The 12,659-nt window shown below is 44.0% G+C and overlaps 1 protein-coding gene across 1 annotated transcript; it reads right to left on the bottom strand.

The window, feature by feature from the left end:
* Positions 1 to 367: 367 nt before the first annotated feature.
* Fam110b (family with sequence similarity 110, member B) lies at positions 368 to 2,109 on the bottom strand. The gene has a single exon (XM_013009282.1). The coding sequence runs from the start codon at positions 1,748 to 1,750 to the stop codon at positions 641 to 643; it is 1,110 nt and encodes a 369-aa protein (XP_012864736.1). The 5' UTR covers positions 1,751 to 2,109; the 3' UTR covers positions 368 to 640.
* Between the last annotated feature and the right edge of the window lie 10,550 nt (positions 2,110 to 12,659).

Below are 12,659 nucleotides of genomic sequence, written 5' to 3'. Positions count from 1 at the left end.
ACACACTGAATTGGACACAGGACTTAGTACTGCTGCCCCAACGAGGCTCTAGTAAGTGGCAAGAAGATTTCAACATGAAAATGACTAATGTCAGGCTCACAACTTTATTCCACAGAAAACCCAGCCTGGTCCTACATCTGGTCAGTTACTATTCATGATAGCAAATCCTATTTGTTTCCCCCCCTTTTTATGGTCTCTCACATGTAGGCAAAGTGGCTTTTTATTTCAAAAAGATTCTGCTCTCAACTTGAAGACCAGTTGATATAACTTTTAATTAAGACACAATAGCGAGGGATATAAAAACACAAGAACCACATAAATATTGAAGAAATTGTATACCATTTCTTTTTTGTTTCTGTTTTTCCCTTGTAAACAGTTTTGTCTAAGAGCAAAGCCCTAATTTAGATTCTGGCCTGAAACTTTTGGCAGGTAAGTGTGTTCAGCCAGGCTCTGCAGAGATGTGAAGGGGAAGCCAGACTCGGCGCCATGTTGACAGGCATGCAACTTGAAAACATTGCACAACAGAGCAACACAAAGAGTGGAAAAGCTCACAACACTTCAAAGGAGACCTCACAACCTTCACGACTGCATATGCACAGACAGACCCGCCCCTCCCCGTCTTTTCCAGCAGGTGTATCTCTTACACGTGGGACACCTTCTGTGACTCTCTAGCTTGTTTGATGCTATATAACCACTTGATGATCCTAGCATTTCTTTCGATGGCGGAGATGCCATATGGCACGCGGTCATTGGCACTGTCATCATTTCTAAGGTCACTGTTACTGTCCTGAGACTGTTCACAGTCTGAGCTGATCATGCTGGCGCTGCGGAAGTTGAGGGAGATGATGTCAGAATTAGCCCTGGCAAAGTTTTCCATGCCAAGGTTTTCCAGCTCTTCTGGGTCCAGTCCACAGTAGTTGAAAAACCTCTCCACATCCGCATCCACTCGGAAATATCTGTCACTCAAGTCTGACTTGGACCGCTGGAGGGAGGGCCTTCGGCTGACACCACAAGCTGGCTCCACAGGGGGGTCAGCTTCAGGGGACTTCATGGGGGCGGCGGCCTTGGGCTTGGGGGGCAGGGGAGGGGCAGAGCTGCTGCAAGGGATCGCTTTGAGGGGCTTCACGCTGGTCACCTTGCGGATGTCCGAGGAGCTGTGGGAGACGTGCAGGAAGGACTCGGCCGATTGCTCCAGGAGCCTCCTGCTCACATGGGAGCTGCTTTCTTGGGGACTGCCCCGGCCTGGCGTGGGGTAAACCTTCAGGGACTCGGCGAAGGAGTGGCGGTGCAGGTCACTGGCATCGGATCGGTGCGGTGGCCAGTTGCGGGAGCTGTGTTTGTGGCCTGAGCCCGAGCTGGAGCCCTCGGAGCTGTTGATGATGTTCTTCAAGATCTCCAGCTTGAGCGTCTCCCGTTGCATGCCACTCTCCGTCTTGGCATGGTTCCCGAACACCTTGAGCGTGGGGCTGCCCAGTGCGCGCTTGGCACCTGGGCACACAGGCGGCTTAGCCAACACGGAGGGCTTCACGGGCTCCTGCTTGGCATTGATCACCTCCTGGCTCTTGACATACTTGGCCTTGTCGGCTTCCAGCCTCTCCACGGCGCTCAGCCTCTTGGGGTTGGGCTCAGCCTGCCTGCGGAAGTAGTCTGGTCCTTTGTTGAGGATGCGCAGGGGGACAGCCGAGGTGAAGGTGCCCGCGGGGCTGACCGGCTTCACCATGCTACCTGTCTGTAGCGTCTCGGTGGGCATGGTGGGCGGTCTTTCCCCGGCAGCCGTGGTGGATGCTCTTCTGGGCGCCTCGAGCCGGCCTGAATAGACACATGTACATGAAGCACCTAAGGGCAGCAGGGGGATCGTGGAACCGCTGTCGGCAGCTGTCAGCAGCAGCAGCAGCAGCAGCGGCTCATCTCACAGCGCACCAACCGCCTCTGTGGCTTCGATACACGCCCCCTCGCCCCTTCCCCTTCCAGCCGGCCCTTGGCACCAAAAGGCCACACGCCACAAGTTCCTCTGGATCTGCGGCGTCGCTGCCTCCTTTCTTCTTTCTCCCTGAAGCCTGTGGGAGTCTCTCCTCCAGGTCTTTGTGCTCAACTGCAGGCAGGGCTGAAACACAAAACAACCAACCGCGGGTTAGCAGAGGCGGGTGACATCACAGCTCTAGCAACAGAGGAACCCCGCAGCGTCCCCGCCTCCGCTCCCCCCCTCTCCCCGCCTGCCGCTCCCCCCTCCCCACGAGGGGTCCCGGTAGCCCTCCCTGGGCAAGGCTCAGTTAACCGCAGGAGGAAGGCGATCTGGACCTGGGGAGGAGCTTCGCTGCCCAAGTGCCTGGCAGCCAGATTACAGGCATTTGCAAGAAAGCAAGGGGCCGAGGATTCCCACGCGCGAACTCTTGCCTTGGTGAGAACCGCCTCCAGAACACGCCCAGTTGGCATCGCTTAAGAGTGAAACCCAGGAAATAAATACGAGTGAATGGAGACAGGAGGGTTCAGCCAAACACCATTCCTTCCCGGCTCATTAAATGCTACCAGCTTCTTGGGAGCCCTTATGGGCTTTAGGTTACACCGTGGGTGGTGAGTGATGATTTACAATATGTCCCTTCCACAGTGTAGCCAAACTTGTGACTCCTTATCACCAATCTGTCAGTAGAACTTGAAACAATTACTTCTTTAGATAGGCGAGAAATGGGATTGGCAGGAAGTGTAAGAATTCAAGAAAAGAGCGGGCTTACACCTTCACTAGCCAAAGTTTTAGAAACTCTTGGGCAAACCAAGGATGTTTGTGACGTTTATCCCTATGAACACAGCCTTCTTTTTAGTACTAAAACGGAGAAGAAAGAGAAATACTTCTAGTTGAATCATATGCGTGTATGATTTGATTATAAGTGCTCCATAATGTCTCATGCTCAATGTGCAGAAATCACAACTTTCTTTATAGCACCAATATTGTTTCCCTAGAGGTACTAGGAATAAAATCTTAAAATGTCAATCATGCCTAAATGGTTTATACTATAGAAAATGTTTGTAATTATGCATTCATGGGACCTACTTAAAGATTTGTTTTTTAAAAAACTTAACTACTGAAATCAAAACCAAACCAGATCAAAACAAAACAAATCCCTTCAAACAAAACAATTAAGTCCTCAAATCTATAAGTTGAGATTTTTTCATTACTCCCTATATAATGTATACACAATTTATAAAAAGTACTTCACAAACAATATTTGTCCCTGGTACAAGACTCATTTCTTGTTGCTGCCAGCAGAGATCACTGTCCAACCCCTCAGCATTCAAAGCAACTGGTGGGTTAATGACCTTACCAGCCTATTTGGTTATAATTAGGAATACTCTCAGCAATCTCTCTCTCTCTCTCTCTCTCTCCTCTCCCTTTTTCTCTTTCTCCTTTCCTTCCTTCCTTTTTCTTTCTCTTTCACTTTCTCCCTTTCCTCTTCCCCTCCCTCTTTTCTTTCTCTTTCTTCCCTTTTCCCTTTTCTACTCCCTCCCTTCTCAACTTAAGGGAGTGAAGAATACTTTTCTAAGGCATCTCCCAGGAATCCCCTAGTCTTTTCATATTGCTTTCTTTTTTCATGAGACTGACACCTTAGGGAAGACTCCTAGGGCTTCTTATACTTTGCAGGCTTAGGAACCATTTATTGGACAAAAAATCACTGTGAAAGGATTACATTAAAAATAACAATGATTTGTAACCACTTCACATTACATTTCCTTTTTGTTCCCATCTCTTTCCTCTCTTCCTTCTCATTCCCAATCTCCCTAATATTTTTTAACACAGCAATAGGGGGGAAACACCAATATTTTGCTGGAAGACTCAAAAGCAAAAAGCAACTGTAGTCATGCTTGGTACTACTGTAGGATAATAATAGGCACACTCAAATTTTCTAGTTTTAGCTAACAAACTAAATCTACTGCAAAAATAATGTAAGTGGCTTAGGTTGTCTTTTCTCTTAATACTTCCTTAATCCTTAAGCTTCTTTTACTCTCAATGAATTGGGAAAAATGCTGGCAGGGACCAAACTGAAGAAACACTTGTGAGCTTTGTAGCATATACTTGATGTGGATCAGGAACATATCACAAGACAAATCAAATGTAGATGATCACACAGGTAAGGGAGTAACCTGGAGCTACATCTCAAGGTCTTAGAACCAGGTAATTATATTGCCTGTTAGGTACTACTGTGGCACATGAAGTCTTGATATTTGCACAGGCCCAATAGTGGTGGCTGGGCACTGATGATAGTGGTCAAGCTGACTTCTGGGCCTAGAACGGACTTCGTGTTGTTTTGGAGAAGGAAAATATGATCTTGTCCTTAAAAAGTTCTATAAACAAAAGTTATTATATTACTTTTTTTCCCCTCATGATGGTGGAGATCAAACCCAAAGCCTGTGCATGCTAAGAAACTATTCTATTTTGCATGAGAGAAAGAAAATCCCACTCAAAATCATGTTGGCTATAGTCCATCCATCTGAGAATTTCATAAAAGGGTAAAAAGGGCTAGGGTGGACCCATTGCAACAAGGAGATGTACAAGTCATTATGTCTAAAAACTTACTTTACAACTTTGGTGGGGGGTGGGGAGAGTATTGGGTAGGGGGAGAGGGGAGGATGGGAAGAGATGGGAAGGGGAAACAATGAGGAGGCACCAATGCTTGACAAGAAATGTACTTGTTATCTTGCCCATGTAATTGTAACTCCTCTGTACGGTATTCTCACAATAAAAAAATTAAAAAAAAAGAAATTTGGCAGATCTGAGGTATAAAACATTCGGTTTCCTGTATGAGGCAGTTGTGAACTGAAACGCGAATGGCCTGGGTTGCTGGGCTGGAGTGTGGTAAGGACAGAAGGGCTTATGACACTTGGATCAGTTGGCTGATAGAAGACACAGGAATGAGAGGTGGGATCCCACAGAGAAGTGGGATCTCTCTTTATTCACCCTACTGCTTCTCAATTTTAACTTGTGGCCCTAAATCTCCTAACAATGCCCAGTCTAACTCAATAGATTTGGGTGAAGCACCAAATCCTGCTTTTCTCGCTGGAGCCCAAATGATGTTAGTCCATAATATAGCCAGGAATGTGAGGAGGAAGCCCACATCTGGCCTGGCAAGCAGATGGGCAAAGATTTGTTGCCTCTTAAGTCAAAGGATTTTTAGGCATCAAAATAGCTATCTCAAGTGGCCTGAATCTTTCTAATTTCCAAGTTGCCAGCTGCTCATAGGATAGTGAGGTAAAACCTAGGACCCTCAGCTGATAGGAAATAGTAGCAAACATCTGCAACCCTGGAGGAAAGTAGAACTAGAGAATGTTTCTCCATGGACATGGTGCATTTGAACAAAACAATGCTAAAGCCAAAGCGTCTCTGTAATCTGGGGAAGGAGGGCTTTGATGCCTGGGAGGTGAGGCAGCTGCTGGAAGAATGCCTAGCCTGGGGACATTTGACAGGAGTTTGTCTGGCCTGGGGAAAGGGGCCCAGCTAGGGCTGCCATGGGAAGGAATGTGGCACACTGTTGCTCAGAAGCAAATCCAGAGCTCTATGCAAACCATCCGATTTTAAAATTCGGTCCTATAAAATCACTGTGGGCCAAATTTGGTCTGTTGTTTTGTTACTTCTTCTAGTGCTCCTGGTAAATAAAAAGAAAATTAGCTGCTAAGTTTTAAGTAGGAAAGAAAGCCACTGGAATTAAAGCAGGGGCTGTGGGAACGGAATCCACCCACAGGTTTCTAAGTATGTGAAAATTCTCCTACCCTAGGGCAGAGAAGAGGGGGGCAGGGGCAAGAATGCTTTAAAGAGCAAGTCTGGCTAATTCAACTCCATATCACCTAATACTATTTTATTGTCTTTATTGTTTTCTGGATAATCACAAACTTGTTGATCTGGTGGCTGAAAATGCTCAAATTCTTGGAAGAACATAGAAGAAGAAGCAATTTCCCCCTTTGAAATTAATAAGATTGTAGCAGAACCAATTCTTTCTGCTGCCTGGATGTCAAATCACAAAACTTTTACATGAAGAATGTCCTCTGGAACCCCGTGTTTTGGTCATAATTAGTATTTATATTGTGCACTTTGACTTTGCTAGGTTTCTTTGCCAATACTTAACTTCTAAGAATTCTTTTTTTTCTCTTTTTCTATTTCTTTCCTTGTTTTTTTTTTCCTTTGTGCTGGACCTGAGGCTTGAACTCAAAGCTTGGACACTGTTGCAGAGTTTTTCTGCTCAAAGCTAGTGCTCTATGATTGAGGGACAGCTCCACTTCCAAGTTTTTGTTGGTTAATTGTAGGTAAGAGTCTCATACTTTCCTGCCTGGCCTGGCTTTGAACCACAATCCTCAGATCGCAGCGTCCTGAGTTGCTAGGATTATAGACCTGAGCTACAGGTGCCAAGCTTCTAGCTAAGAATTCTTTTTGGTAAGATTCTATCTTGACTAGGGATCACTTCCCATTTCTGTGTTCTTGGCTTTTCTAATTAAATGATGGTTCACTCAGTTTCACATCTCAATGTGTTAAAGCTGAATTGTTTATCAAGTTAAGGGGAATGTGCTCAAAATTATGGGTCTTGTTCAATCAATGGATTAGTACTAGTTGACTAATCAGTTATGTATAAGATGTAAAAAATAGAAAACTCACAAAATAAATCTGATGAATACTAACTGAATCTGAATGATAAACGTGCCGAAGTGTCAAAAAGGAGCACAGAGAAGATTGAGGAGAGGAGAAAACTCCAATGGAGATACAGGTAAGGGTACTGGTTAACAGGGAACCTTTTGTCTAAGTTCATGGCATATTTAAAAAAAGTTGAAAGTCACTTTTGGCCAATGGGATAGCTGAGGACAGTAGGAAGAGGATTACTGGGGGCAGGGTGCAGAAAGACTTTGGCTTTTATATAGAGAGAAATAGTAAGACATTAGGGAAATTAAGCATTAGCTACATGATGAGATTTGTGTTTTTAAGAATGCTCTGACCACAGCGTGAGGACAGGTGGGAGGGAGCAAGGGTGATGACTGTAGGGAAGTAGTTCTGAGCCACCTAAGTAGGGAGATGGTTGTTGGGCTCTGAGTGTCACCCTAAACAGTATATATGGATTTGAATGCCACCTCTAGTCTGTAATGACACAGTAGCCTTGGCCAGGTATCTCCCTGTGCTTCAGCCTTCCCACCTGAAAAGTGGGGATAATAAAATTACAGCTAGCTCTTCTCTGTAGGTTTCACATCTGAAGATTCAACTGAATTCAGATGAAAAAACATTCTAAAGTAATCAAAAATAAAAAAGTTCACCAAAGTAATTTAATCTGAATCCACATGGATGAAGTAGGGTAAAGACTACATTCATGCAGCCTCCCAGTGCATTTCTCATTCTGTGTATGTTGGTCTAGGATGGCTGTGTCTGCACTAATATATTCCATTTTGCTTTCTTGTCATAGTTCTGAAAGCAGTACAAAAACATTACACAACATTTACATCATGCACAATCTAGAGAAGATTTATAGTATGGAGGGGAATATGACCAGGTTCTATGCAAATGCTGTGCCATTTCATATAAAGGACTTGACATCTGTGGATTTTGGTATTTAAAGGGCATCCTGGAACCAATCCTTGGTGCATAGTAGGGACAGCTGTAGCTATCTCTTTGGAGTCTTGATAGGGTGAGAAAGAGCATGAAGGCACTTCTTCTACATCTTCAGCAGTAGGAGGGAGTGAAATGGGGAGCTCGGGTCTGATCAGTGCCATATTGGTCACATGATGGGTGGTGGCATCTGGCATCTTCTCTTCGTGGTGGGGGAAGGTGAAGTCCCCACCTCCCAAATGATAGGGGTGTCTGAATCCCGGGAGGCAGGGATAGGGGTTTGGATGATAAGTTATTAAACCTGTTAGTCCAGTGCCTGGGACTAGAGTTTCCTGTGACCCTGCCCCTTGACCCTCACACTATTTGGGCCAAGACCAGCTCGGGCACCATTATGCTATGCCACATGTCTCCTGTCTACTCATGTTGTGTTTTCTGGTCCTCTGGTCTACGTTGTGTTCCACTTCAGCTCTCTCTTGGAGCTGAATTAGTCTGCTGGTATTGTTTTGGTTCTTTCTTTCTTCTACGGCCCTCATCGCTCAGTTTCCTAACAGTGTTAAGTGTATTTGTTGACTGCAGATCTTTGAGACAAGAATTCATCTGCAGTTGCCAGCCTTTTAATAAAGACTCCAAATTTGGCTTCTTTGTTTTCTTGTGACTGGATTTGTATCTGATTTACAGTATAATAGGAGTCCTGGGAAGAAAACATCATTGTGTGTGTGTGTTTACTGGTACTGGGACTTGAACTCATGAGTTAGGTCCTTGACCTCGTTTGGCTTTTTTGTTCAAGAATGGCACTTACCATTTGAGACATTCTTCTACTTCCAGATTTTTGCTGGTACGCTGTAGATAAGAGTTTCTTGGCTTTTACTGCCTAGGCTGGCTTTGAAACACAATCCTTAGATCTCAGTCGTCTGAGGACATGTTACAGATGTGAGCCACCAGTGCCTGGCTAGCGGATCAGCATTTTAAAGCGATGTTTATGAGGTGCACTGGGCAGAACCCAGAGGCCGAAGGATGTGAGGGTGAAGCAGCTCATGCTGAGGGTAGTCTGGCTTTCCATCTGACTACTAAGAGGTAGTTTGTGGGAAGGACACACTCCCCCCTCTAATCCTTTCTCCCCTCCTCCTAAGTACCCCAGGCTTAAGGCAAACAGACCATGGCAGCTCTCCAAACCAAGTGCCTGTCCACAGATCTGCCTTCTCTTCCAACACGCTTTTAACCAAAGCTTTATGAAACTTGTCGTCTTTATACATACATATAACAATTAATTGTTTTATGAAGTTATCACAAATAATTACATTTAAGGTATATTCACAAATCAAGCTTCATTTCTCTGGGTTAAAGTAAGCAATGCCATTATACTTGGAAGACACTCATTTCAGTTAACAAGATATGCAATATTTTTCGACACCTCCTCTTTGCCTTCCATTCATAATACACAATTACTTTTTATACTGTGAGAGTAACTTCCAAAAAATGCAGAAATCAAAGATAACAAAAATGAAAAGTAAATTGTGGAGAGAAAAGCATGTACCAAAACAAAGAGTAAATGTTCACAACAGAAACTGAACAGCAAAGAGGAAATCATAGGGCCAAACATCTGGAAACATTAAGTCAAACCCGCAAGCCTTTCAGGACCCCTACTTTTTCAATTACTGAAGGAAGGAAATGTTTCCCCTTTCCTTATCTTCACAGTAGAATCTCACCATCTATAATTTTGACGGCTGAATCTTCTTTTTGCAACCTTGTTGCTGCCGTCAGTCATTTTCTTTGTGAAAGTAAAATAATCTGGCCCAAAACACTATCATTTTATATGTTCTTTGGAACTATGGACTTTTCCTAATAAACTTTTTTGTTGTTGTTGGTGCTGGTTGTGGGGCTTGAACTCAGGGCCCAGACACTGCCAGGAGCCCTTTTGTTCAAGGCTAGTAATCTACCATTTTGAGCCAAAACTCTACTTCTGGTTTTCTGGTGGTTAATTAGAGATAAGAGTCTCATAGACTTTTCCTGCCAAGATGGCCTTGAACCATGATCCTTAGATCTTAGCCTCCTAAGTGTGAGCCATCAGCACCCAGTGCATATTTAAGCTAACATTTTGTTTTTAGCTTATATTTTTGGTTGGCTAGAGTGGGTCTTCTAATCATAATAAAAAAATCCTCTGTCCTTAATTTTTCATGAAAAAGGTAAGATATTTCCTCACTTTTCCTGCAGATATATATGACTTGTTTCTTTTGACATGCATGCTATACAACCAGAGGTAGGAAGTAAATGTTGGGGTGAGCTCAGATATTCCCAGGAGACCAACTTTCATACTTCTTTTTTTCAGTCATGGGCCTTGAACTCAGGGCCTGGGCACTCTCCCTGAGCTTTTCTCCTCAAGGCTACTTCTCTACCATTTTGAGCCACAAATCCATTTTCAGTTTTCTGATGGGTTAATTGTAGATAAGAGTCTTGTGGACTTTCCTGCCCTGGCTGGCTTTGAACTGTAATCCTCAGATCTGAGCCTCCTGAGTAGCTCGGGTTACTGATGTCCAAGTTGAGCATCCCTAATTTGAAAATCTGAGTGCTCTAAAACCATTACCTTTTAAAGTGCTAATATAATGCCTCAAGTGGAAATTTCCACACCTGACTTAATGCAGGCGGTCATTCACAAGCAGAAAGCTAGTGCACTGAAAATATTATAAATTATCTTCAGGCTATTTGTATAAGGTATATATGAAACAAATATAAAACAAATCTCCCACTTACACATGAGTATAAGATATCTCATTATAGGTATATATACAACTATTCCCAAATCAAAAAGAAACCCTCAAATCCCCAAACCTTTTGATTCCAGGCCTGTCATATCTGAAATTCAACATGCAGTATGTTATTTCAATATCCTGCAGGTAGTATTCTGATTTGAGTGAGTGTGGAAAGAGAAGTGGGAAGGATAGGATTGTTACCTACAAAGTTCTTGTACAATGTCATTTGGGCAAAGAAAGACAGCACATTTCCTGAAATGTGGGAAGCAACTGTGTCTCAGGAGACATTACCATGGTGGGGCATCCAGGGAACCTGACATAAGTCCCCAGAACTCAGGAGTCTCACTAGAGCCTGGAAAGTCAAAGATCACTATGTACAAGGGCTTTCCCACTAACGGGAGCAAGAAGAAGCAGTGTTTCCATGAGCGCAAAGGAGAAGGTCTTTGTGGGTATATGGGGAAACCCTTCAAAGGACTGCAACCGAAGGGAGCCAGTAGAGAAACATCCACCAGAAGCTCTGCATGAGAGAGAGCTGATAACACCTACTAGCTGGGGGAGATGCTCAGATGCCACCACAAAGCAGCTCTGAAATGCACCAAGCTCAGGGAGCACCAGGTTCAAGCAGTGAGAGAGAAGGAGACAGGCATCTTGCTACTTCTTCATACTCTGCCTTACACCTGCATATCACACACCCACACAAGGCTTGTCTGCTAGGTCAGAAGTGACACTTATGAATGAGTGGGTAAGGAGCTGGAGAGAGGGAAGAAGGAAAAAACACCAACATCCCAACTCCACAGAGGCTTCCAGGCTGACTCAGGGTGGAGCAGTGAGTGGGAAAAGTTAATTGAATATGGATGAGATGAGGTTGGGGCTTTGATCTTAATGTTGGGTAGGACACTTCCATGCCTGAAACTGATCTGAGGATGCTAAATTATTTAAGAACTGCAAAGGCTATGAGTTCCACCTGAGAGATATTATCCCAGGAGGGATACAATTCCTAGGGCATCAGGAAAAGTATACACTCTGTTTATCCCCAAAGGAATCTAGCATAGAAAACAAAATGAGTCCATGCTACATAGCATCATTGTCCTCATTTTCTACTTGCTGGCCTGTTAATTGGGTGTTTGTATCATGGCTTCTGATGGACCACATGAGGTGGTGACTCAAGTTGTCCCTGCTCAGTTCAGAGAGAAGGTGCCACTGCACTGACTCCCGTGGCTGGCTACTTACAGCTCTGCAACACAAGGCAGAGTAACTTCTCAAGTTTGGTGGATATATTCCTTTTTCGTTTATATAATGGTAGTTATGATCTCTGCAGTCTGCATGGTTGGTGAGTCAGGTCGGTTCTTTAGGCAATATGCTGCCAAGTGCTCAGTGAGTCTGTTCAGTCAATGTAAGGTTTTTTAACTACTGTCCCCTGTGTCCACAACTTGGCTCTGATAATCACCATCATTAGATTTCAAGCTTTAGGATCACTGAATGACCTTTTTGTCTTCAAATGATTCCATTACTCCCAAGCGATGGAGCCTGTGTTATTTCTGTCAGAGTAGATTGACTATGCAGTTTCTGACTCAAAGGTCACTGGTGTGACCCCATTTTTATTTGAGTTCCAAAGAAAATATGTGGTTTCAAATTTCAAAGCAAACAGTTATGTGAGCAAAATGGGCCCGTGTAAACAATAAAGCCATTATTAAAAATGAAATGAAACCCACAGTGGGCGGGAGAAAAACAGCAGGTCAGATCTCAATCCCTGATGGATTCTTTACATTGCCGTTGTTCTCTAAGGTCAGTTGGAGAATTTGTTCACGTGGTTTGTTTTCATTTGTAAGCCAGGATCATTAGAAAAAATGTGATGGATTTCTCTTAAAATGCTTCCCTCCTATAAATAAAATGGAGAATCAGGAAAAAAAATCACCTTTTTGGTCCAACATTCTTTGGTTTAAGGTAAGGAATGTGGTGTTGTTATAAGGCCACCCACTTGCACCCACTTGGAATCTGACTTTCTACTGGGATTTACGAAACTGATGCTGCCTGTAGCCAGTGCCAAAAAAATGTCTGGAAATGCAATGATGAAAATTACTTAGAAAGCAGGGCTTCTAGAATTCCTAATGAAAATCCATGTGACTGCCTGCTTTACCCAAACAAACACAAAATGATCCCCACTACTAGTTCTGTCCTCTCCCATAGTGAGTTTCTTCAGCTCTACATTCAGCAGTGACAACCAAATCCGTGATTAGAAACTCTAGGAGCAGTGCACAGCATTTTCAGAGCGAGAGCTGAGAGTTCCCACTCACTGTCCTCTCCCTTCCAGTCTCCTTAGGGGATGGTCTAATCACCTGGCA

The sequence above is a fragment of the Dipodomys ordii genome, unplaced genomic scaffold, assembly GCF_000151885.1.
Source record: "Dipodomys ordii isolate 6190 unplaced genomic scaffold, Dord_2.0 Scaffold9, whole genome shotgun sequence".
Lineage (NCBI taxonomy): Eukaryota > Metazoa > Chordata > Mammalia > Rodentia > Heteromyidae > Dipodomys > Dipodomys ordii.
Note: the sequence above shows the minus strand (reverse complement) of the source record. Positions and strands in the feature narration are given on the sequence as shown.